This window comes from Bactrocera dorsalis, chromosome 2 (assembly GCF_023373825.1).
Source record: "Bactrocera dorsalis isolate Fly_Bdor chromosome 2, ASM2337382v1, whole genome shotgun sequence".
NCBI lineage: Eukaryota > Metazoa > Arthropoda > Insecta > Diptera > Tephritidae > Bactrocera > Bactrocera dorsalis.
Genome location: NC_064304.1, coordinates 31,021,100 through 31,048,543, shown reverse-complemented (window position 1 = coordinate 31,048,543; position 27,444 = coordinate 31,021,100). Strand labels below are relative to the sequence as shown.

General features: G+C 38.4%; 1 protein-coding gene across 1 annotated transcript in view; it reads right to left on the bottom strand.

Annotated features, from left to right (window-relative positions):
* Positions 1 to 195: 195 nt before the first annotated feature.
* Positions 196 to 27,444, bottom strand: part of LOC105231878 (protein timeless homolog) — a 455,353-nt gene continuing 428,104 nt past the window's right edge. The window contains exons 14-18 of the mRNA XM_049448228.1: positions 15,312 to 15,453; positions 7,126 to 7,331; positions 6,646 to 6,731; positions 2,254 to 2,454; positions 196 to 2,191 (exon numbers count right to left, since the gene is read on the bottom strand). Coding sequence (XP_049304185.1) covers positions 348 to 2,191; positions 2,254 to 2,454; positions 6,646 to 6,731; positions 7,126 to 7,331; positions 15,312 to 15,453 — 2,479 coding nt within the window. The 3' untranslated portion in view covers positions 196 to 347. The remainder of the gene's footprint in view (positions 2,192 to 2,253; positions 2,455 to 6,645; positions 6,732 to 7,125; positions 7,332 to 15,311; positions 15,454 to 27,444) is intronic.

Below are 27,444 nucleotides of genomic sequence, written 5' to 3'. Positions count from 1 at the left end.
TGTATTGTACAGATATTTCAAAAAATCGCCAGGATTAGAGCTTCGTAGCAGTAAAATACTTGTATAATAAATAAATAAATATGTAAAAAATATGGCATTTTATTAAACTTTTTGATATTTTTTCAACTTTTATTTAAATTAAATGAAAATGAAAGTACAATTCAAACAAGTATGAAGTACATACAACGATATATCTTATATTATACTACTAACAAATGAATTCGGCAAATAATGGACATAAATATGATGATAAAAAGCAAATAAACATTAAATTCAAAATTAATTCAGAAATACAAATTATGTAATGTGCGATGAATGGATCCTTGGGACATTGCAGCTGCAATCATCTACTCATCATCGTCATCGTCGTCGATGATAGCGAGACGACGTCGTTTGGCTGGCTCCTCACCGCTGTCTAAACGTTGTTGTTCCTCCTTAGTCGGTTTCCGGCGCGTGATGAATGCATCCTCTTCCTCGCTGTCGGGCTGTTTCCCAATGTTGGTGTCATATTCCTCATCGCTATCGTCCAAAATGTTACGTTTGCGCTTATTTGTTGTTGTGTGTGTTGCAATCTCATCAACAGGTCCAGCGCTGTCAGCCGTTGTGATGATGTCATCGGCAGATGCTTGATTTTCTACTGTGTTAACAATGCCAGCACTCAAACCGCGTGTGCCGTCATCATCTTCAACCGCTACCTCTTTGCCGTCCACAACACCATTATCGCTAACGTCTTTGTTGTCTTCATCGAAGCCCTTGTTCATTTCATCATTTACATTGGCGCTCTCATCTTCTTCGCTATCGGAGTCAATTACATTAGCGCGTCGCATGCGAGTCTTATTGTTGGTGTTGCTGGTCGTTGCCATGGCGTCTTCGTCGTCGTCTTCATCGCTGTCGCCCAGCTCAAGCAGCCGCTTGCGGTAGTCTTCTGAATTGAAATTAAGCTCGTCCATTTCCTCGGTGTAAGTGGTTGCCTCACGTTTCTTCTTGGCGGTTTGTGATTTCAGTTGATCGAATAAATCGCTCACAACATCGGAACGCTCTGTAGCGATTGACTTTGCGACGTCATCATCGTCATCATCATCACTAATGATTGTTGGTTGACGCCGCTTTTTGTCGAGTTTCTTTACGATTTCATCAACCTCAGCCGCATCGTTGTCGGAGTTTTTGTCCGACTTTTCACCTTTGCTTGCTTTGCTTTTACGTTCACGCTTCTTCTTTTGTCCAATACCCGCACGCTCAGTGTCTTCCTCATCGCTTTTGTTAAACATTATGCTGCGCATTTTTTGCGCACGCTTCTCGACGAAGTCGTCCATTGCGGCCATGCGTTTCTTATGTTTTTCGGCGAAGTTATCAAAGAAATCTTCTTCGCTTTCACTGTCCTGCCTTGCAGCACCGCCAGCATCGCCGTCGGAATCGCTTTCTGACTCGTCGTCATCATCATCATCATCATCATCATCCGACTCGTCTCCGCTAGCGACCTCCACTGCCGTTTCTGTATCAGCACCTTCCTCCTCTTCTACACCTTCCATATCGATGTCGATCTCTTCGCCAGCTACGATTTTTGCACGGAACTTCAAGTCAGCTGAATTGAGATAAACTGGTATGCGCCAATAGCTTTCTGTGCCCAACAATGGTGGTTGTATGCCCAAAGCAACGATTATCTTTTGGAAATCAGTATTCTCCATGGCTTCACGTGCGATCTCTTGCAGCGGCACCAATGGCACTCCATCATCCTCTTCACTGGGCTCTTCGGTATCTTCGGCTGCATCGTCTAGGCATTCCTTCAACCAATCAATGGCCTCCTGATACTTATCGGCAACTTCTGCAATCAGCGCCTTCACAGTGCCCACATCGAGTGGCGTACGCACGATCTTACGCTTCACCGGTTTGGCAGGTTTAGCTGTCGCCGCCAACTTGTTCTTATTCTTCTTCAATTTATCCTTCTTCTTCTTCTTCGAGGCTTTAGCGACGCTGGGCGATTGAAGTTCGCCGAATTGCGGCTCTTCCATGTATTCACCCTCATTGTCACTGCCTTCCAAATTGGCATTTGTCTTTTTCGACTTGCGCTTCGGTTTCTTCTTCGGCATAATCTCCGATTTATCTGCGATTATGTGCAGTTGCAGCAGTCGTTGTATTATTTGACGCTTCGTGCGGCGATCTACGAATTCGTTGATGATGCGTTGCAAGCAATCTGCAAGTGAAGAACGATCAAATAAGTAATGTGTTTAGAAAATCTTTTCCCAAAATAGTTACCATCCTCTAAGCGATGTTCGTCGTAGAGACTTTGCAGTTCTTCATCTTCCTCTGTAGACCATAGCTTCTTGTTGGCCGCACCGGCAGTCGTACGCTTTGTCGGTGCCTTGAATACCAGACCCATTTCCTTCATCTTCTTAAGCACCATGCGCCGCGTGCGTGTCTTCTCATTCAGATGCTCCAATATCCAATCAATCACATCTGCAAAGGCAAATGCGTAAGAGTTTGGGTGATATAACTAAAACTATTTCCTAAATCAACGGGCGCCGCCTACAAATCAATCAGCCCCCCATGTACTTTCATAACACTTGTCCCACAAAAACCTCATTTCCCTCCCTCACATCGAAACCGAGCGTTTAAGGAGGGATTTAAATTTAATTTGCCAAAATGCGCCCTCACCATGGGCTTCAACTACGGTAAACCCTTTTCACCAACTAAATGGTTGCGAATTAGAAAAAGTGACGAAGTGATGAAGCATTTTTCGGCTTGTGGTCAAGTAGTTATTGTTGTTGGGCCTCCACCAACTATATGCAACTATGTAAGTTAGTTGTTGCTGTTGTTAGCGCTTGTTGGCGCATTTGTTGAAAGTGTCGTCTACTTTGGCATTCGCTAGTTGTTGAGGTTGCGGTTTCGGTTTGGGCTTCGGTTTTTTGCGCGTCACTGACGACGGCTGCCAACCAGTAAGATTGATAAGCAAGGTGTTTGTATGTATGCCGTTATTTGTATGTGTGGGGAGATTTAAAGTTCAAAATTTTGTGCGTGTGAGTTCAACTGCTAATCGCCTGACTATGTGGCTGTGGCATAGAGTGTCACTAAATTTTACCGCGGAAAATTTAATTTATGATTTCGTTAATTGCGGTAGATTAAAAATTATAGTACTTTATTAATTATATATGGTTTGAAGACACTCAAGCAGTCGGATACTTCAGTATAATAAAGGAACAGGCATTATTGCAGACGGTCTGTCCAAAACTACTTTAGATCTAAATTATGGAATACAATAGTTACAAGAATCCTGGAATAGAAATTCCATACGGTAATGGCAAGCTTGGGCTGCCAAAGGGAAGCCTGGTCTTACTCAGCTATAAAACTTCATCGGAACTCTTAATCCGTCAAAAGATGTATAGAAGAGTCGGAAACTAATCAAGCTCTGAAACATTCAGATCGGTCACTTGTAAAACCGCATTGGATCCATTAATTCGTTAAAAGATCTATAGATGACTCGGAAATAAACCAAGGTCTGAAACGGGCAGATCGTTCGTAGAAAATATTGAAATGATTTTACACTTATGGATGATTGCTGACTTCTGGATGACGGTTCCATCTAGTCTTGATACAGTACTTCACGAAATGGCGCCGGCTTTAGAAATTTTCTCCTCGGAAGTATGAATATCAGCGTGTAAATGTGTTATAAAAAATAGACTTGTGGGTGCCCACCCACAGCGGAATCGCCGGAAATTGCAAACCGAGGAGTTTGCGGAGGCTGCCTTTACCCCAATTTCAGTTGATTAGAAGCGAATCGGTTTTCTGTTGATCTCGTGGGTTATAGCGCTGGACCTATGTACCTCTAGTGAGCACGGGAAGCCCTGGTCATCAACCAGAAACTGTGCAACAGTGAATTCTTTCTGTGCTACAGTGAACCGTATAAGAGGTCAACCGAATCATGTAAGCCTAATCTCGTTGCGATTGTAGGTATTCAGATTGGACCCTGTCCAATGGGTTCATAGGCGGTGCGAGTAAATATTTTGCCTGACGCTCTTTGTCACAGCTGTATGGAGGAAGGCGAGGTAGAATCATCGTATCACTTTTTCCTCTATTGCCCCGCTCTTGCCAGACTGAAAAAGAAATAACTCGCCAGACTGACCACTTTAATAAATTTGTGGTAAACTCAAAACACTCCGTCGATATTTTAGGAATTCATGATCCGCTAGGAGTTTTTAGATAATAGAAGTGACAAATATCTGTTGAAGTGAGATCGATCGATTTTGAATCAACTCTACGACCTGGCCTAACCTAACCTACGAAATATGCTCTGGTCTAGTAATATTAGGGTCTATGTAACCGAATTTATTGCCGACTAAAAACCATGACCTAACTTGCATTCTCCAAAATTTTGATTTCGTTGATTCCATTCCAGTAATATAATGTCAAAGATGAATTTTTAGATGGTTAGCTCTGGCTAATAGGAGAGGAATTGTTATCGAACGGCCGCAGGTATCAAGACGACAGATTAAAAAAAGCTTTGGGAACTTAATTTGAAGGTTTTTATGCATCCACTTTATGGTAAAGATTTGGGTTAAAGTGATTAATATCTCTTCCTATCTATGATAATTGATGCTGGCGGTGAAAGCTTGTTAAAATCGACTGTCACACTTTTTGCCAATGTGGACGCGTGTTTCTAAGAGAATTTAACTCCAAAGTGGCTATACTCTGACTATACTTAATTAAAAATTTAACTTAAAGCAAAATAAATCGGTTTTCAGGGACCAATTATTATACGATTAAGTATTGGAAGTATTTTTATTTGTAGAAACAAAGCAATTTTGAAGCCCTCTATGTTTTTTAAGAGGTATACTATTTCTTAGATAGATAGCTGTCAAACCAGCTGTCAAAGTAAAGACATGTTTTTGACAAAAAAAAAGTATAGTAAAAAAAGTATATTTTGGAAAATTAATATGTAAACACTTATATTTATATATACAGACAGACAAACGGCTTTAAAATTATTAAAGTTTCATCAAAGATAGCGAAAGTATACTTTGATCTATTAGTGGATCTAATATCCCTTTTCAAAATAAAGATAATTTTAAAGTGCTCCAGGATATAGTGATAAGCTTCGTAGCAGTAAAACAGATGAACTAATCTATGCACCACCCCACAATTAGACTTTGATAATGAGGGTGTATAATTGGGAAGTCGAAGTTTTCGTAATTTGTCAATAGGTTTCGCCTCTGGCTACTTTTGGATATTTAATCGACATAAATGTTACAGATATAGCTATGTGTCGGTGGAGTCAATCTCTATCTCGCTCAAAAAGCAGGAAAACATGGTATAATTAGAATATGTGCTGCATATACCGACTTTAAAGTGAAAATAATGAAATAATAAATATAGTGGGTGTTTTAACTGGTCATTAACTAATTGGCAGACATGTTGGCCTTTAACGGACACCAGATAATGACTACTGTAGGAGCTGTCTAAAGGAGACATGGTATCGAAATTATTGGTCGACGGTTTTTCGCCTATGTTTCGGAGGTTGCACAGCTAAAACTTTTTGTTAAATTTCATAAGAAAAACTCGGTGGTTCAGAGGGTACATAATACAGCGAAGAGATTTGAGGAGTGCCAGTGGCCTCACAATGGGTCTCCTAAAGGCCTAGTTGTGTCGTTTGTCACCTAGTCTATTTTCTAGGCTACTTTGTATAAACCTCCGTTCTAACATAAGTGCTATGCTGAATTCCAATTGTAGATGTCAACTTTAATTGCCGTAGAAAAATTATACTTTCTACTTTTACGTAATATTTATTAAACACTTGAAACATTTATAATAATTTGATAACTTGAATAATCAAAACTCACTTCAGCAACCAGCTAATTTACTACGCTGAGTGTCAAGCTAAAATCACGTAAGCGGTGTCTACGCCAATAAAGAAGGAGAAGAATAGTGTCAGGTGAGTCCTGAAGCCAAAGCGATTGCGTTATTAAAAAGTGCTATAGAAAATTTATAGAAATCCCACTCCTCTAAAGCGCTCCAGAACCGGAGTAATCAATTTGAATAAACAATAAATCAAGCACTGCTTCCGCCCGCCCAATTCACAAATATTTATTTCTCCAACATCAACCCCATTAATTTCGACATTTGTGACAGTTTAATAAAAACAAATATTAGTTTGTCATTTCAGCGCTGGTGTCGTCACTTGCCTGCCTGCTGTCCACTGCGCAATGCGCCAAACCGACAAAACGCATACCTATGCCCAAACACATATACAAACACAACTGAAATGCCGTCTCAATTTCAATGAATTGCTAAAACTGTCTCAATGTGACACAAATGATGTGCGCAATTATGCGCGACGGACACAAAGGCCTTGCGTCCCGCCACACCACCAGCGCCGCGCAACGGCACACAGTCGAATGGCGGAATAAGTGAAGGAATAATGTTGACATTTGTGTGACAGTAGGTGGGGCGCGGTGACGTTTGACGGCAATCAATTCAAAGGACTCTATGATGGATGCAATTACAAATTTGTGATTTTAAGCAGAGCGCATGAATGATTATAGGCTGGCAGTTTGAGGTTACGAGCGCACCGCTGAGTTGATATTTATGGCGGCACAGTTATACTTTTTGTATGTACAACAACACAACTATAGGAAATAGATGGCGACAACTTACCCTTATCAGTTTCAGGATTACGCTGATTCTCCTCAAAGAGCATACGCAATTGGTCCTCCTGTTCTTCGGTCCAGACGCCTTTAGCGCTATTGAGCATAGAAAACAAGAGAAAAGTCGGCAAGTTAGTATAGTACAACAAAGGTCTATATGTATTTGCATTACAAAGCAGAAACAATCATTTATCATTCCATCTGCAGCAGACGGCTAGCAGGCAGGCTAGCTGACGCACGGAGTGGCAGTCAAGTGATACATGAATAGCACAACTGCCGCTGTCACATGAGCAGCCGTTGGCCTGCCGCGGCTTACAAGCAGCCAGCAATAATGCTGTCTGTTTCTTTCAAAAATATATTAGAAGGGAATTTATTAAATAATGAACGCGGTTAAATGAAAAATGCTCCAGGGAGCTCACTGAGAGGACCGCACCAGCAGACCCCTGCTGCCGTCAAAATTGCTTTAATAATTGTTGGTGCTCATACTTACGGCTCGTATGCATCTAAATAGCCGCCTTCCAACTCGTTCGCCTCCTTGACGTTCTTCCAGAATAATAATTCAGCGTAGATTTTCGGATTTTTGGGCGCCACCTCGACAAATTTACGCACCACATAGATGCCGAGACGGCGCAACTCCTCGTGATGAGCATCACGTTCGACGCTGAAGACCTGCTGAAAGATGCGAAGCAGTTTCGCCTGCAAACAAATAATAATAATAATGAATAGAGTAAGGTTAGGTATTTGGTGCGAGAGTGTGTTTTGAGTAAAGTGGAGAAATAACAAAGTGTTGAGGCGGATATGATGATGACTTGTTTGAAAATGGCTTGAAAGTGCGGTTAACCCAAAGGCGGCGTGAGGCGGATAAGGCTCTTCGCCAATATTAGACAAAGTGCCAGCTGCTGACTGTACGTGCAATTTATTTTATAATTGCACATACATATACGCGTGCAAGTACCGTTACATATACATACATACATATAAATAAATACATGTAAATATACGCTGAAGCACACACGCTTTGTTGGGTGTTTATGGGTGTTGAAACGTTTGTGTATACAAAATCATTAGCGGTTGCAATGCGCACAACTGAGACCAAACCGCGCGTCTGCCAGTGCCAGTCAGACAGTCAGTTAGTCGCCCAGACGCCACAGTCAAAGCAATTCAATTATCCTGCTGCATTTGCTGGCGAGTGTTTGTGTCTGGTGTCATTGCATGCTCCGCCGCGGTGAGAGTTGACAGCGTGGCTCGACAGTGGGTTAAGATGCTATTAATATTGGAGAATATTTTCATTACTAATACTTTAGAAATCTTAACGGTTTACTAGTAATTCCATGATAGTTATACAAAAGTTATTCTTTATTGGCGTAGACACCGCTTACGAGGTTATAGACGATTTAACAACAGCGCGCCAGTCGTTCTTCTTTTCGCTCTTTGGCGCCACTTGAGATTCCAAGTGTAGCCAGGACCTTCTCCATTTGGTCTTTCCAACGGCGGAGTAAAGGTCTTCCTCTGCCACTGCTTCCTCCGACGGGTACTGCGAATACTCTCAGAGCTGGAGGGTTTTCTTTCTTTCGGACGAAACCGCTGCCTCCTAATTCGTTGAACTATGTCAATTTCGTCGAATATCTCGTACAGCTTCGTCGACTGCTGTATCCGCCGTTGCCAATCGGCAGAGGACCACAAATCTTCCGCAGAGCCTTTCTCTCTAAAACTCGTAATGCCGACTCAACAGCTGTTGTTATCGTCCATGCCTATGATCTGTATTGTAGGACTGGGATAATGAGTGACTTGTTTATTGAGCGATGTTAAGTGACGTTTCATATAACTGAAGATTGGAGAGAAAATCGCTGATTCATTACTTCCAATATCATTAGGTTGCTGTAGACACTTAAGACTTCGAATAAAGCTAGAAATGTAAAAGTGAATCCTGTTTAGGCAAAAGGAAGGTTTTATTTCAATTTCGAACCGCCGACCATTTTTTTTATTTTGGAAACAAAAAGAAGTTTCAAAGTGGTAGTAGTCTGTCTGTCTGGTCTGCCATCTAATTGGACCACTCGAAAGTGTAAACCGGTGCGTTGCCATGGTGGGAGAGCACTTTTTTCCTCAAATGTGCCCTGTGACCGTTTTATTCGTCCGACACCTTGTCAATCCTATCATCTTACACCTCCTACTTCGAATTCAACGGACGAAGTCGATTGTGTTTTGATCTCTGGTGTGTCAGCAGATCCATATTTCGTCGAAGGTCGTTGTTGGCTTATTGTCCGTAGTTAGTTAACGCGACTTCCATCTCTGCAAAAACTCGAGTGCAATATATCATACAGGATCCAGACTATCTTTGCGATGCCTACTGCTTTAGTTATGTCGTCACCTTCAACTAGATGTCTGACAATAGGAGATAGTATACTTGTTTCACCTTATCTCCCGTGTAGCCATTATTCGGCATCTGGGTATGATCATCAGCGAAACCGACGTGCCACAACCTTAAAACTCGTTAAACTAAGTTTTGGTAGTTACCGTCGAGGGAGAAGAGTTACTAAATACAGAATGCAAGCGCTCTTGGACTTCACTGTGTTATTTACCTTAAACTAACTAGAGTCGAATGAGGGACCGCCATTATTCTTTTACTATTTCCTTAAAATTATTTGACATTTTCGCTTCCACAAGCGGTTAAAACCGAATTACTAAACCGAATCGGCCGAAATTTTTGTGGTAGTCAGATGTCCATACCAATCGATAGTAAAATCTTCATGCGATAGTGGTGACAACGAACTTTGAGGCTAAACAATTATCGAACCCTTGGCGTATAAATTAGTGTAATATTCATTTCCAGAAATTCTAGATTATCCATACTCACAAAAGATCAGTGAGTTATTTGATTAAATTTTGGTGCTTCGAAACCACTGTATTCTGATGTAGAACAGTTCGAATTTGGCATGATCTTAAAGTGTGCTTGTGTGTTCGGCAGATTTTCAAACTCCTTTGGGATGTAAGTACTCGTATAACTAAAGTCTACCAACCGAAACACCATGAGCTTGTAGCACTCACAGTGGTGTAGCGGCACTTTAGGCCGAAAACGTATACATAATTTGCACTAACTTATTATATTAGAATTTGCATAGATTTCTTTTTCAAAAATAAAGAAAAAAATAATAAAAAAATATTTTCGAATATTAATTTTACTTACAAGAGAAAATTGCGTTGCTTTTAGTTGAAAAAAAAAAATAAAATTATTTTCATTTTACGAAAACCACTGCAGTTAATGTGAGAATCTGGCTAAATTTCTGTGCTGCAATAAATCACATACCAAACTGCCGAAAAAATATAGCATTAATTTGTAGCAAAAATAATTCCTTCAGTTCTTGGCAAATTTTTAATTCAATTCATAATATTTCAACAGCAAAAAGCCGCTTGAGCGCGCATATCTTGATTTATGGGCCGCTAAGAAAGAATTCTTTGTGCGCTCTTTATTACAGCTTTTGTTGCAAAGCAAATTACTGCAAAATATATTATGATTACTCATATTTTCAACTTTCATTTTTTTTATATTTTTAGCAGCGTTAGGCAGTTGCAAATGAGGATGGAAGAGGAGAGCGCAAAAAATATATCAAATTACTCAGAAGAGTGTAGTGAAAAAAATTTGTAAATTTGTAAAAGAAAAAAAATGTAAAAAAAAAATGCTAAAGAAGAATTGGCAAATAAAAAACTAAAATTTGCGCCAGAAATTATCGCAAAAAAATACTTTTAATTCCTCTGCTTATGGCACCTACGAATTTATAGAATTTATTTAGTCTGCATTACAGTTAAACTGCCTGCGTCACAACGCCACAACGCCGTCTACCGCTGTCATTACACCACGGCCACCAAAAGCCTTGCAGCCGGAACAGCCGTGCGCTTTCCCTACGAAGTTCAAGTTCATTTAATTTGCAAAAAAACACACACAAAAGAAGCGAAAAAAGAGTGAGTAAAGCGCGCTCTACGGTGAAGAGCGGAAGGACGGCAAGGAGCAACAGGAAGTTGTAACTTTTTCAACACACATAAACACAGCGCCGCACAGCTGCACCTCGGGCGATGCCACGAAAATAGAAAAAGTAGAAAGCAAACAGACAGAGTCAGGCAGTTGGTGCCGCCACAGGCATAGAAATACATACAAAGGTGGAAAGGCAGCAGGCAGCCTGAAGCCGGCGGACGTTATCGTGTCAGGCCAGACTGAACTAAGCCCGCCTAGGCGGCAAATGCGGCGAACACACGTGCGCTGTTGCGCTAGTGGCGGCCATTGTGGCTTGAATTGATGCTGGCAATGCCACACCGCACACAAGCAAACAAATTTATATCGTATACACACACATACACGCACTCATACACGCCGGCGCGTATATTTTTAAGTAGCTATTTCTATTTACACCCATTGGCGGCTGGATGCTGCTGTGCACTTTGCCGGAATATTTTGCCAGTGACTTTGATTTATGTTTGCTTTGCGTGCGAGAATACGGCGGAAATTCGCCAAGCGCACAACAAAATCAACGGCAAACACGAGACCAAGCCGGCAAGCACTCCGTGCAGCCGGGTACACGCGAGCGTTTATGTATATGTAAGTGTGCGTTTGTCGTGTAAATAGAGAAAATTTGAAATTGAAATTAAAATTTTACCTATGTACATGTCTAAATTACACTGGAAATTAAAAGGCGGCAGCAAGTGTGGCGGGACGTTAACGTGGTCCAACATTGCACTGTTGGCGCTCCGTCTACAAATTTAATCCGAAATTTACAATTAAACTCAAAGTTGCATTTTGTCTGCAAAGTTCTTCAGCCTTTCGGATCACCTGCTGCTGTTGTGCCATAGTCGGCCGTTCGCTTGACTGTATGCTTTTTGGGGTATAATTTCGTGTTTGCACGCTCCAAAAAGCATGCAACATATTCATTTAACTACGAGTTGTTCGGTTGGAGAGTAAACAAAAAACTTTGGTTTTCTAAAATCCGCAGGTTTACAATTTAATTTCCAACGATTTGCGCACGAAATCAGCTTAAGTAGGAAAATGTCCGAAAACAAAAATAAAATAAATTAAGGGCTACCGAGGAAAACAAGCAGAAAAGGCATTAAAATTTGACTTTACGCCGCAATGTTTTGAGTCAAAGAGACCAACTGTAAATGTGTTAGGCCATATTTCTTATCTTACTTAAGAATTGGAAAGATTTGCCCAGGCATTATCAGCTAAACCAAGTCTAAACATGAGGAAGAAACCTAACCTTGGAAAGCCTAATCATAAAAAAATGGGTGATAGTTCTTAATTCAAGACCTATATATTAGAACATCAAATCCAAGTGTCATTCAATATACATTTCATGAAGTTTTCACAAAATGTTGCTCATATGGTATCGCAAATTTTTCTCGTGTGGTGAAAATAAGCCGAGATGAGGCCAGCAGTGAAAGCTGTTGACAAATTACACGCGACTTTTAGGTTTCTCATCCTCCAATCCACGCAAAAATAATAGGGCTGTGTAAACTGACGTTGAGCAATAGCAAAAGCTCCATTAGGATCGGAAAGGACCTCTCCGAGCCGTTCGATACCAAAAGATGTTTTAGATAAGGCCACTCCCTATCGTGCGACTACTTCAATCTACTGCTGAAGAAAATAATTCGAACTGCCAGGTTGGGCAAAGAAGCAAGCAAATGGGTCTGGTTGTGAACGAGGGCAAGACGAAATATGTATCTCCTGTCATCAAACACACAGTAGGCGAACTAGCGATTTGGCTCGCATGTCACTGTTGATAGTCATAACTTCGAAGTCGTAGATAATTTTGTCTATTTTCGAATCAGTATTAGCAGCAACAATAATCTCAGCATCGAAATTCAACGCAGGATTACTCTTGCCAACAGGTGCTACTTCGGACTGAGTAGGCAATTGAAAAGTAAAATCCTCTCTCGACGAACAAAAGCCAAACTCTATAAGTCGCTCATAATTTCCGTCCTGTTATATGGTGCAGAGGCTTGGACGATGACAACATCTGATGAGTCGACGTTGCGAGTTTTCGAGAGAAAAGTTCTGCGAAAGATTTATGGTCCTTTGCGCGTTGGTCACGGCGAATATCGCATTCGATGGAACGATGAGCTGTACGAGATATACGACGACATTGACATAGTTCAGCGAATTAAAAAACAGCGGCTACGCGAATGGATGAAAACCCTCCAGCTCTGAGAGTATTCGACGTCTACGCCAACAAGTGTCTTGATACGGAATTCCGTAATATTTTTAAAATAATAAAAATTAGTCAGCATGTTGTAGGTCTGTCAGTTCGTACCTGTACTGCGTAATTCGAGAAAAACATGCGGGCCTCAAACTGCATATAACCCACACATACAGAGAATAATAATTTGCAACCATTAGAAAAGGACAGTAATACAAGTATGTTGTAATAATAAAATTTTGTGTGAATAATATATTTAACAAAACGCATACACAATTGTATTGCGATTCTATCTTTGGTGGAGCAATTCTTCTTTTCGCGTCGAAGAAAGGTTTTAGTCCCTCCTTTTATTAGCTTTAAGTTTTTAAAAATAAGAAAAATTAGAAATGTTTATTTATTTTCATGAAATTTTTGTATTTTGGTAATAATTTCTCATTTTAGCCATTCACAATGATTAAACTGGCCTATAATATGTCAAACAAAACTTGGGAATACTGAAGATGGCGGATATACTAATTTAATGAGGCATCTGCATACTCTCTTACACAAACAAATTGAACGCGATAACTTTGTTATTGCTTTTAAATCTAATTTTTGATAAGAGCCCAGCGCAAATATATCGAGCAGAAATGGCGAATCGAAGATATCTATACTAAGAATATTAAGTAATCAGCATATCGTGATTTGACACAAAAAAAGATGAAAAAGTTTCATGTCTTTAATTAATCTCCTTATTCAGTATGAGTATGCCCTTGTTCATTTGGCAAAAAAAAAATTTAACAATGAGAATAACGAGAATATATCTGAATATTATGGAAGAAAATTCGAGCCAAAAATATCCAAAAATAGTAATACTATCTCAACCTTAGAAATTTGATTTTTATTCAATGCTTTTCAAAATAATTAGTAATTACTATTATTATTAATTATTATATTCGCAGTTAAAAAAATCTTAAATCTGTTTGGTTTAAGCCGGTTTGTAAACTCCAAAAAAATAAGTGCCCTTCTTGCATGAAATGTAAGATAATAGTCAGTTCTTCACCATGGCATATTTGGTATGAAAATCTCCCAACACTTTTTTGATCGAAAGCATTTATTCGTAGGCAAAATTTATGCGAAATCAGCAAAAATTACGAAGATCACGAAACGACATAACTTATATTTAGAAAAGAAGAAATAAGGTTGCGTTCAGCCACACCGAAGCTAAACATCGGTTGCCCTTCATATTTCGGGGTTTGGTAATACTAGCGTTGCAATATGGAAACTCACAAAGTTATCGTGAAATTTGACATTTTTTATGGTATGCATATTCAAGCAGTTTTGACATCCGAGCGTTATTTGTGTTGTTTACAGTAACTTATAATATTCTTATCGACAAAAAAATGGAACTAAATCGCGAACTTTTCGCGCGTTTATGTTTTACGATACAACTTTCGTCGCGGATTAATTCAGCTGCATCGATGAACTTAATTCAATTTATGACGCTAAAGCTCGATATTGCAAGATCGTCATGTGATCTATCGTGAGATTGCGATAACTATGGGCATTAGTGGGACCAGCATAGACTCAACATTGCCTTAACATTTGACTGTACAAAAAAATTGCTCAGGTTGAATCTTACACAATTTATGCATCACTTAGAAAAAGGTTCGAGTCGATTGGTTGAGAGAAATGTTACTTAAATACGATAGAGGTGCTTCGAAACACATCTCACAACATGAAAGGTGAGTCCGAATAGTGGATTTAACGTTAAAAATCCGAAAGTAAACAGCAATCGACCTGACTTGGAACAAAATTACTTCTTTTCACTTCCCTTCGTAAAAAATGAACTAAGCGGTCAACTTTTCTCGACACCTGAAGAAGTGGTTAACGCGTTCAAAAGGCATGTTTTGGAGGTATCTCAAACAGAGTGGTAAAAATGCTTCGCCAATTAGTTCAAACGCTTGCAAAAGTAATATATCTTTATGGAGATAATTTTGAAAAATAATTAAGCGATTTTCGTGTATTAAAATTTGTGTTCGATAGTGTTATTAAATCTGATAACGTAACCGAACAATAGTTCGTTTAAGATTATTCAGTTTGATATTCTTTTATGAAGATCCTTATCTTGATGTTGATCGGTGTTTGTAACACTCAAAAAGAAACGTCGGGGATCCTATAAAATATTAAATTTGTAGTACGATGAACTAAGTATGTTTTACTATATCGGTTTGTCTGTATATATGCGATCTAGTCACTCAGTTTATGAGACATCGACCTGAAATTTTGCACCTGCTCTTTTCTCACTAAAAAAATGCTCAACGACCGATATTAGACCACTATAGCATATAGCTACTATGTTCGGTTCGCTACTCGTCAATTCTTGGAGAACCGCCAGCAATGACTTTAAACATAATATTTATAAAGGGTATGAAAAATAATACCGTAATCATTTCAAATATATAGCTAAACATACAAAATATCGTATATAATTGCTATATATCGCAATACTTACATGATACAACATGGCCGGACAGGAGCAGGCAACGGCGATGCGATGCAAAATGGTCACAGCTGCCTTCAATGATTTCGTCGGTATATGATTCCAATCGGTGAGGACCAGCGTACACGCGCGTACGATTTTCGGATTTAGCAATCTGTGCAAAAACAATAACAAACAAAGAAATCAGTAACAATGAAACGGTTTGGTAGTTGGGCTGGTAATTGGGAATATTGAGTGGGGAAAATGTTGATTGAGCAAAGCAATACAGCGGATACACCTCAAAGTCGTGCGGAAAGAGCATTAAATATTAATTTCAAATTAATTAAATAAATACAAGTATACACATATACATGTGCTTCGGTGTGTGTGTGTTTGTGACGCTGTCTTACACATACAGGTATCTATATTTAATTGAAAGCGCTTAGGTTTAATGTTTCATGGGTATGCATTTGGCATGTTTTAATTTAGGCAATTAAGCTTTGGCCCTTAAAGCACCGGCTCACTCTTCCCGACTTACCGAACCATTTGATGTTGATTCAATTAAAATTTCGTAACGGTGAAAGAAAAGTGGGTGGAAGCTGATTTCCAACGTCGCATTAAAAGCTACGGCGCAGACCACTCGATGGTATTCAAAATTAATTGTTTTGGGTTTTGCAAAATGTTGGCACACCAATACACACACAGACACATACGGTCGCATCGAACATTAGTTGATTGCCTTTTTATTTAAAGTGTTTAAAGTCCTTTGTAGGAGCAAAAGCTATGCTTGATTGAGCAGAAATTGAGTGTCGAGCAAAATGTATGCGAATATATTCATAATGAAATTCATTGATGTGTGTTAAACTGGGCGGCCAATAAATAGACTAGCTGCTCTGGACTACTGTGACACTTCTACGATTTGGCAATTTAAGATTTTCAACAGCAAAAACTACTACTATGTCACAAGTAAATGCAATGTAGCATACATTTACTTACATATAGAGAGCGAGTCGCAGTCTCAAGGGACCGAGCATGTAATCTCTTTTGGTATTACAAACAATCGAAATGAATTCAAACATGAGTGCGTCAAATCTCATGCAGAATTGATTAAAAATTTCCAAATTTCCATACAAAACATTTTGTCAGTGGCCACAAGCTACCAACTACAGCCGATAGGCTCTGGCTGGTCCCATGGCTGCCGATAGTGTTCTAGTTAACAAGAATTGAAATAGAAAACCTTTTACTTACAATGTAAATTTCCAAATGCTGTTAACTTGAGCTGTGAGCTGCTACAGACTGTGAAAATGCAGGCAATGAATTACAGACAAACACACATATATGTATATATACACACAGACAAATATACATATATAAATATAGTATATTTAGTTTTCATTTTGTTTCAAAAGCGATTACACTTTGTTGCTGTCAGCTATGGAGCAACTGTATGTACTGCTGATGGTTAAGGAGAAGTGCGGCAAGAGAATAATGGCAATGAATAGTAGCACAAATAATCGACAAAAGATTTGGCAAGTGCAAAGTACGAGTAGCTGGGCACCCATGATGGACGTGTAGGTGGTGGGGTGCGCAGTAAAAATAAATTAAATTTTACATAGAACAGTGAATAATACTCGTATACAACGAGTAGCAATGGAGGCAGTGGCAGACTGCGATGTTGATTGTAACAAAGGAGGCTGGCAAGCGAAAACTAGCCCTTTAAAATAAGGAGACTTAAATTTATTTCAACATACATATAATGGTGAAGCACCTACTCGGAAACTATTCTGTAATATATTTTTAGCCGAAAAATCATAAAAATTTATATTCTATTTTCCTATGATCAATAAGCGTCGACAGTCACAGCATTTGACAGTATTCAAATTTTATAGATTTAGCACCTCTGCAATTAAATATAATTCGACTTGTTCCAGTACTAATTTTGAATGTGAATTTTTTATGGAAAAGCTATAGAATATGCCTCGTTGTGGTAGAGAGAAAGTAAAAGGGCTCGACAGCTCTAGCGGGTCAGCTCGAATGATTTTGGTGTATATTTTGGGAATGAAACGAGTTATGGCTCGGCTGGTACCGTAAACAGGTCTCTTTGGATATGCTTGATAGAGTGAATTCCGATCCCACATTCATGAAGAGCATTATAACCTCCGATGAGACATGGGTTTGTGAGTTTGACAAGCAAAAAAGTCAATAATTATCGGAATGGAAGGAAAAAACGAGCCTAAACCTAAAAGACCACACCAAAGCTGCTCAAAAATCAAGATGATGCTTATCGGTTTTTTCGATACTCGTGGTTTCGTGCAAGTTGAGTTTGTTCCGGAGGGGCAGACGATCAATAAAGAGCTCTATTTGGCCGTACTGAGGCATTTGCATGAGGATATCCCACAAAAACGGCCGGAATTGTGGAAGAACAATTCATGAATTTTATGATAACCCACCATCACATCGAGTTATGATTGTGAACCAATTTAAATCAAAAAAGCAATGAATACCATCCATCAATCACTGTATTCATCAGATTTGGCGCCGTGAGATTTTTCTTGTTCCCCAAACTGAAAATGCCGCACCGTGCAACCTGTTTTCAGACGATTGAAGAGATAAAACAAAATTCTCTGAAGGAGCTGAAGGCCATCACAAAAATAAATATTGGTGAATAATTAACTATTTTGTGAGATTTTCGTAAAAGTGTCTAAGAAATTATTTTTTCCAAAGCTCAAAAAATATTCGCTCTTTTTGACCCACCTTAATATAAGTGTGAAAGCCCAACAACTAAAAGCCGTCAATGCTCGTGGGCAATAAAACATGACAATACAGCAATGTCTCAAATTGTAAATATGTATATGCAATCGATGCTGGTGTCATGGGAGTAGCAAAAACACTTTTTGGTTTGCATGACCGATTAACTGGTTCTCAGCTGCTTGCTCCGTGTTTGCTAAACACAATTTAAGAGCATTCTGTAAGCTTTGACGTATATTCATTGACATCAATTCAATAGTTTATAAAATTGCATTTGTTTATATGTGAATATTTTTGCAAATAACAATAAATATGGTAACAGACTATGGTTGTTGTTTTATGCCTGTGAACCAGTATTTGGTTTTGTGGTAGTACTAGAATTGAAATTTCGAAAGCAAGTAAACACTTTATTGGTTTTATGGCTGAAGTTGCTGAGTAGAAAAGCTTGGTTTGATTAACCAACTTTTGCAGTTTTCATATTTTTCAAAAAAATCATAAGTCTTTATTTTCATAAATAATTTAAAACACAACTACAAAGTGAACAAATTGCTTGCTTTCAATCAGCACCAAGAGAGTGGCTGTGGTATAGAGCTATTGCCCATTTAATAAATACTTGTAAACCAAACTATATTTCACATTCATTTCGATCGATTTAGTTAAGCCAAAAGCTTATCAAAAATTCTTAAAAAACCAATATTCTTATTGTTTAAAATACTATTTCCTCGAACGTGAAAATTTGTAAAGCACAAAAGCGTTTAAGCTCCTAACTAACTAGTGAGTAAATAATAACTTTAAGTCTGTTGATACAAAACCGTTTGGGAATACAAAATAATTGAGGTAAATACATGCGAAATACCCAATTTAGCTACGCTTCTTGTTTAAGCAGAAATAGGCACCTTCTTAGTCTTAGTTCCACCACAAGCTTTACGACTGCTTTGCCCTTTGCATGCTGTCCTTTGTTTGCTGAGATCAAGTCCTGCAAAACTTGGGCGGTAAACTGTTTTAATCGGCTTAAAAATGATTGTGAATGCAAAATTCTTTTCTTTTTTCAATTTAAGTCTTATTTATTGCTAACTAAGTCGAAGGCAATTCTGCCGCAAGTGTGCATAGCTCAACTAGCTTTACTTTGAATTGTGTTCTTAAAAACAAAAAAAAAATATTTTAAGCAACCAAATATTAGTTGAAATAAATTTGGGTATTAGAGCAGAAAATATTTACTATGAAATGAAATATTTACTGATGAACTATAAAAATTTTACTTGTACTATTGTGAATATATGTCAAAATGTTTGCTTTATTAACGTTATGGAATATGAAGCTCAATTGAGACTTTTTAACAAAAGCTAAGAAATCGATTAAAATATTTTTGGACTTTAATGAGCTACCAAACCATGCAACAACAATTCTTTTTAAATATTTAAAATTTTTTTTAAATTTCAGCAACAACAAGAAACAAGTTAAGAAATATATAGGGACCGAACACATTCCATAAACTGTAAATAAAAAGGAGGCATATTCATTAACCAAAGCAACGCTGTGTAACAAGTTCTCTTAGCTATTATATCAATGTATATTGAATCTTAAAGTACACTCAAGTGTGACAGGCTTATAAAATGCGCTTTTTGAGAAGGATACCACATAATTCACACTTGAATGAATAAATTCTTGCCTCAGGTGTTGAGGCACCTGTGATGACGACTGAATGGTCAGCGGGTGGTAATTAAATGGCTGATCGCGAGCGGTTCCTTCCTTCGCCCGGGCGAGATCGGATGCATTAAACGCCTTCTCTACACATATTAGCTCTGTGGATGAGTGACCAACCCTTTATGGCTAACTTGGGGGACCAAACATGAATGATAAAAAAAATATCAACACTACAGCAAAAACAACAACAACAAATAATACTTTCGATGACCAACGTTTCGACAAACATTACAACATATCGGATCTCTATAACAGAATCCGATGAGGACAGCCTTTCAACTCCAGTTAGGAGATCGTTAAGAGTACTCCCGGCTGTACAAGCCAAAGTACGCCAGTAGTGTCAGCAGCAAAAACAGAGACTACCAGCTAAAGTACCCAAAACAAAAATATAGATCCATCCACCGAATTGTGAATTACAGCACAAAAGGCGTAAAAAATCTCTAAATCAGTTGAGGAAAAGCCGGTATCGGGAGGCAGTCGTTTTACTTGGGAAGATAGCCAAAGATCAGTCAGATCCGCTGACATCTCTGTTGATGTCGAAGAGATAAAGGCATAACCCAAATAGTGGAAGCATACAAAAATCTCCTAACGTATCACGGACACCGTTAAAAGAAAGAGTTCAGAGACGAGGAGGGCTTAACAGCCAGAGCCAGCCATGCAGGGAAGATGGGTGGAGATCGACATGAGATTGTTGAATATAGTTTTAAGCTATAAATTTAAATAAAATAAATGAAACTGTAGGGTCCTCACCTGAAGTTTGACCCCTTGGAAACCTTTAAAGACTACAGAGTCGTAAAATCCATGGACCAGCCCTTCCTGGACTTTCTACAGGTAGCGTTGCTAAGTTTAGCGACATCTTTGAAAGTATCAAACTGAAGTTTACATCCGCTAAGGACATTCCAAAGAGAGTACTCGCATTTGATGGCCCCCATCTAAAGGAGCCAGGCGAAAAACTCCTTCGGTGTATGAAGCTGCAAAATAAATTTGTGCCCAGGATAGACGAGTGGCAGCTTATTAAGGTGGAAAAGAAAAAAACAAATAAAGCAAGCAGACTAATCCTAGATGACATCTTCGAAGAATCATTACAGATTCTGAAGAGGATTGACAACAAATGATGATATTTCATGGAAAAGGGATATTTCAGGCGACAAAGTGACTGATGAAGACGACAACAACCAGCTGGTACAATATGTCGCCATCAAAGAACAGACGATGATCAATCATATAATATGCTTAACTTGCTTATTTGAGGTTTTCACATAAATTTTGAGCTTATGTGAAAAAAGTATGTATAAAAAAAAATTTTCCATTACCTACAAGATTGACACTTAACAAAATAAGTAAATTAATTAAACTACAATATCAATTAAGGCAGGCGATGTTTTCTTAATGTTTTATTAACGAATTTCGCTATTTCAAGCTTTAATAAATAATTAATTATTAAGCTGTCAAACAAAAATTTCAGGTTGCGTATACGCCATGACACACAACTTAATGCATGAAAACGCTTGAACGCTAAATTGGTAAGCGCATCGTATACATTTCGGTCAGCAGCTGCCATACTGACTTCAATGACGTTGAACTTCTAACTCGCACTTTATTATCTTTAATTAAAGTTCAAGTGTTTGTATGCACTTACACTTAGATATTTATTACAGGCTGTGTACATGCGCTGGTGATTAAATATTAAGGTGCGCATAATTTACATGCATAAGCGATAAAAATGCAATTACCGCCTAAAATTTGACCAAATGGCAGGCTCTTTAAAAACTTTTTACTGCGCACTTAATAGCCACGAGAGTGGGAGCGAGTAAGGCATCTTCAAATGCAAACGCATTTATTAGTTCAGGCGGTTAAGAGGTTTATTAAGGTGTGTTCAGCAAAGTTAACTTTCACGCAAATGTGTTTTTTATCTTTTGACTTTATAAGCTTAGCGTTAACGGCCGAGGATTATCACCCCCACTTAACAGTAATTTTTACAATATGCAAAAACAGAGCTCAATATATACCGCCATAATTCAATCAAATTATCAAGCATAACTCTTAAGAGTCGAAATTTGAGTGCCGTAAGCCACAAATCATTATTCATTATTAAAACCGTTAAGACACAATGGACTTTGCGCATAGCTTAGAGGCTGATCAACGCTTTGTCCATTATTCACTTTTACAAATACAAATTGGATGGAAATAAGAAATTGATATAAGAAATTTATAATGTTCATAAAATTTCTTAATTAATGATTTTAGCGTCGCACATTAATTGTGCACTGAAAAAAATTAATTGAAAAGTCGGCGGCCACACAATAATAAGACTCACTGTTTGGCGCCAATTGTAGATTCCTTGTATAGACAGGTCCTTTCCCACCTGCTCTTTCTAACAGAGTTGAGGTCTTCTACTTCCTCTGCTTCCCCGGCGTGTACTACGTCAAATACTCTCATAACTGAAGTCCAATCGAACAACATGACCTATCCAGCGTAGCCGCTGTCTCTTAATTCGCTGAACTATGTCATTGTCGTGGTATATCTTGTACAGTTCATCGTTCTATCAAATGCGGCACTCGCCGTTGCCAATGCGCAAAGGACCATAAACCTTCCGCAGAACCTTTCCCACGAAAACTCGTAACGTCGACTCATCAGATGTCGTCATCGTCCATGCCTTTGCACCATATAGCAGGACGGGAATAATGAGTGAGTTATAGAAATTGGTCTTTGTTCGTCGAGAGCGGACTTTATTTCTCAGTTGCCTACTCAGTTCGAAGTAGTACCTATTGACAGGAGTTATTCTGGTCCATCAGTTAAAGTTTCCTCTCGGGCAATTTAGATTAGGTAAGCTTATACTGGCTGCATATACATAATGCTGCAGGTCTTTTGTAATGCCAGATGGACGTTTAGTTTAATACGAGCTGAAATTTACAATGTGTCAACGGTTTTTTCGAAGTTCGAAACATACTTAATAACTAATTTAGAGACTTCATCCAGTCGCGTGAACTTCGAAATTCTTAGCCATCTAAGCCAAGTTCTCGATAAGGACGAACAGAGGAAGAAGAGATATTTCAGCATCACTTTCATGTCTACTTTTCCACTTTTTCTGCATGTTTCACTGTTAATAGCATGGCCTTATGTGATATCAGTAAGTTGTGACCTGTGATTGGGTTATCAACCGTGCTGCAACTTTTTCGAAACCAAGTGAGGAAAAAGTATGATCTTAGAGATCTTATATGCCATTAAGGTATTTCATCTCACACTGATCCGACTTTAAGTCTTTTCAAAAATTTCTTTGCGTATCGTTTTCAGCGTCTTGCTTGAACTGCTTCGGTAGTTAGGCGAATTGTACTTTTATCAATCTCATCGGCTCATATGTGTGCCGAAAGCCTTTGTGGTCTGGAACTCTGTATATACGTAGCCGTAGTCACTACATCTATTACCTCCCTATTTCAAAGGACATTTTCTGACCCAATACGATGCAAGATTATTGTTTTAATGGATCCTTGATGTTCTTTATGTTATTTCCTGCTTAATAAGCTATTTCAGCAGCTTTACTAACCGCAAAACCTACTGCCTGCAAGATACTGCAGTACTTCAGCAGCTTGAACAGCAGCCTGAGATCTAGCTGCGTGAATTGATTACGGCAATCAGTCATTTTTAGTCCATCGTTTAGATGTTGAATGCTCCGCTGATGTGTAAAGTGCCTCTGTGCCATCCACCCTATTTTAGTTTGTCTTGAAACCTTCTCTCTAAGCTAAAGCAGTAAAGTATGTGGTCTATTTTCTCCATCGACTCTCTGCTTGTTAAAATGTGCCCGAAGTTTCTTGTGGAAAATTCACAAAACGTCGGCATTTCTGCAGCTGATTTCGTTGCTGAGATTTCCATTCTCAAATTTATCGCCAATAGAAACATCTTTCTGCCTGATTTTAATTGATCAAAATTTCATTAAACTTCAAGATGTGAATCCGTATGGAACATTTTTATTAAAAAAATTTGCAGACATCTGGCGTCATGTTTCCAACTTGATTTTATTAATATTTCTAAAGAGGTTTCCAATCAATTTAATCGATCTAGAATTATATATCGACCAAAAATATGGTGCACCCTTTGCCAGCAGATACATATCTGGTATATTAGAGTGGCTTTATTTACGAGGCAAAAAACAGAAAAAATCAAAAAAAAAAAAATGTTCTACGAAATATTTCGCATAACTTTACCTTAAAGAATACAGTTCTAAAACAGGTTTCGAGTCAGCGATTTTGAAGGCGAAGTTGATCTTTAAGGGATTATAAACATTTATTGTTCAGTTTTGGATATATCCGAATGAAATTTAATAGAGACGTGAATATTGATATTCTATTAATCATTTGTCGGAATCGGTCGAATAAGACAGCTGTATCACATTTCTCCCATACAACCAATTAGTCAGATTTTTTTCCGGTACCCTGCCTTTAATTAAAAATCTTTTAGGCATGGTCTTTTAGGCAGAGTTCTTCAGAATAATCTATAGAACCTTTCTCGTATATGTGATTTTACAGAAAAGAGTTCGACCCGGTCTAATACGTATATTCATTTAACTGCGCATTCGTTATTAGTAAATATTTCTCTTTCTAATTTGAAGTAGGCAAAATCAAGTCAGCCAATATTCAATGGCACTACTGCCTGGTTGATGAGCTTTCTGCTGTTGGCTTTGTATTTGTACCGACGAGAGCACGTTTTGATTACATTTGTTGGCTATTTTCTATTTGCTTTTTATTCCCAAAATGGTGTACTAGAAACACATGGCAGCAAGAGCTGCCGGGCAATGCAAGTTGAACGAAAAGTTTGCGCCATTCCCTTTCACCCATAATTGCCCACAATTATATGCGCTAAGTGGTTTTCACAGAAGTGCCATTTGAGCTAAACAAATAGTAATCCTTTTCGTATGCAAGTTGCTGAAAATGGCAATAAAGATTATAGCGGTTCACTGTTAGTGTGTGAGTGTACACCAGATTTGTATGTATTTGTTGGAGTTTTAGTGATGAAAGCGCACAAACGACAATGCCGCTTGTAGAAGAATGAGTGGGCGCCACTTGAGAGCCGCAAAATGAAATTAAAAAAGTATGCTTCAATGCCACAAAACTCGAACTAGCTGAAGTTGGCTATTAAAATGCCAAAGCACAACAACAACAAACAGCAAAAGAGTAAATACTATATAGATATATATATAAATGAAAGCAAAAACACCAACAAAATGTGCAAGCAACAATTAAACCAACAATAATAACAAGCACAATTAGCGCAAAATCTATGTGAAAGCCGTGCCGACAATTGAGGTTGCATGCAACAAATGACGAGGCAGTCAAGTCAAGTGCTTCGACACAAAAGCTCGAGCTAAGCAGCTAAAGTGTGCGGAAGCAACGAACAAGTGAAATGTGACAAGAATGCCGCGCCAACTTTGGACAGCAGAGCAACAGTGGCGGCGGAAGGGGGCGAACGTTTGAACCGACATTTAAAATTAAATCTCCTCCAATGAAAAGTTTCAAGTCATTTTTGACGTTAATCTCTAATTAGTTCCCTTGGGGGCAGAGCTTAGCGGACCAACAATAGCAGGGGAAACAGCAGCGCCACCGCCATCAAACGATTGCGCAACAAAACTGTTTAAATACGAAATTATATCTGCGGCGCTGACAAAGCCTTTACGCGTTGATGGCTCGGCGGAGCGAGTGGCGGGCGGCGTCCAAGTCGCCAGTTTAATCATTAAAGGCAGTTGGCGTTTTCCATTGACGGTACGCGGGCTGGCTTCTTTTTCGCTTTTCCTTTAGACCAAAAATAATTGAATGAAGCACACAATGCATACAACAATATATATAAATACTTATTTAAGTATATTTATATGAAAACAAAACAAAATACGTTAACTTCGGCTGCACCGAAGCTAATATACCCTTCAAAGGTGCATTTCTTTTAGTAACTATGTGTCCTGTTTGTATGGAAGCTATATGCTATAGTAATCCGATCTGAACAATTTCTTTCGATATTACATCATTTCTATAAAAATAACTCATACCAAATTTCGTGAAGATATATCGTTATATGAGGAAATTTCCATACAAGAACTTGATTACGGTCGTTCAGTTTGTATGGCAGCTACATATTATAGTGCTCCGATATCGGCAGCTTCTTGAAGAGAAAATGACGCTTGCAAAATTTCAAAACGATTTCTGAAAAACTGTGGGACTAGTGCGTATATATATAGACAGACGGGTAGGGAGACGGACATGGCTAAATCGTCTCAGCTCAACATACTGATCATTCATATATATACTTTATAGGGTCTCCGACGCTGCCTTCTGGCTGTTACAAACTTCGTGGCAGACTTAATATACCCTGTTCAGGGTATAAAGACGGTGCGGCGTACTGGATAAGTTACAATGCAATTATAAATGCTTGATACAAAGGCATTAACAAGACGCATTGACTCTTAAATATAATAATTTCAGCAACAACAGCTGACGCAGGGAAGCAAACGTTCTGTGGTTCAACAAAGGTTTTCAAACTAAAGTCATAAATACCAAGGACGGAAAAAGAAAAACTGTAAATTGCAATTAAATTTTTTTCGTTTGTTTAATTTTTAATTTATTCAGTTTACCAGAAATTTTTATTTTTCAATTTAATACGCTGGAATTCTATATACCATAGACTAGTGTAGAAGTGACAAGAAAGCACCTGGAATATGTCAAAAAAAATTTAATGTTATGCCAAATATGAGCGCGATCTGTCAAACAAGTTCATTTACAGCAGCTTCTTAAGTAGGTACACCTCAGTAGAGCCTTGTGATTTTTACAATGCATAAAAATAACGAATATTGGAAAGGGCTTACGGTGGTTCAGTTTTATAAAAAACAAAAGCCTGTGAAAGGTACAAACCTTCACAGACGGTCGAGAGCTCATTGAAGACATGCCCCGTGTTTTGGTCGACATTTGACCTCTCCAACTTATGAAAATATTAAAACAGCGAAGGATATAGTGCTTGGTTGCATAGTCATCTCTGCGAGCCCCTTCGAATGATTTTGTGGATATCTTGGAAATAAAGTGCGTTCTTGATCGACTGGTTCCGATAAAACTGAAATTTTTCAAAAAGAGTACCGAATTTAAAGCCAAAACTCTAATGAATACCATCGATCAACCACTGTATTCACCACTTTTGGCTGCGTGTAAGTTTTTCTGTGCTTCAAACTGAAATTCCCGCTCCGTTAAACCCGTTTTCGAAGAAATAAAACAAAATTCGCTGAGGATCATTTCAGAAAGTGCTTATGAAAAGCGTTTCGAGGACTAGAAAAATCGTTGGCGTAAGTATATTACTTGAAGGCAACAAAATAAATTTTGATGAATAATGAAATATTTTGCATTTCTCAATTTTATTTACAATTTTCAGGTACTTTTTTGTCTTCATATACAGTCAGTTAATACTTTAAATTCGTTTTTAACAAAACTGTGTTTTCAGAATATGTTGTTAAGTTTTTCCGCAAAAGACTCAACTAGACTTAATGAGACTTTGTAGAGGCCTTTGAGATTTACTGTACAAAGTCCTGAACCAAAGATTTTTTGCTCAAAATTTTGGAAATTTTGGATTTTCAACAAAACTTACTTTTTTTGCTGTAAAATCGTCTGCCAAAAATAAGCTTTTCAGATTATGTGTTTTCCTCGTCCAATATCTGATTTATGGTCTAATTAAGACTCGTATTTTT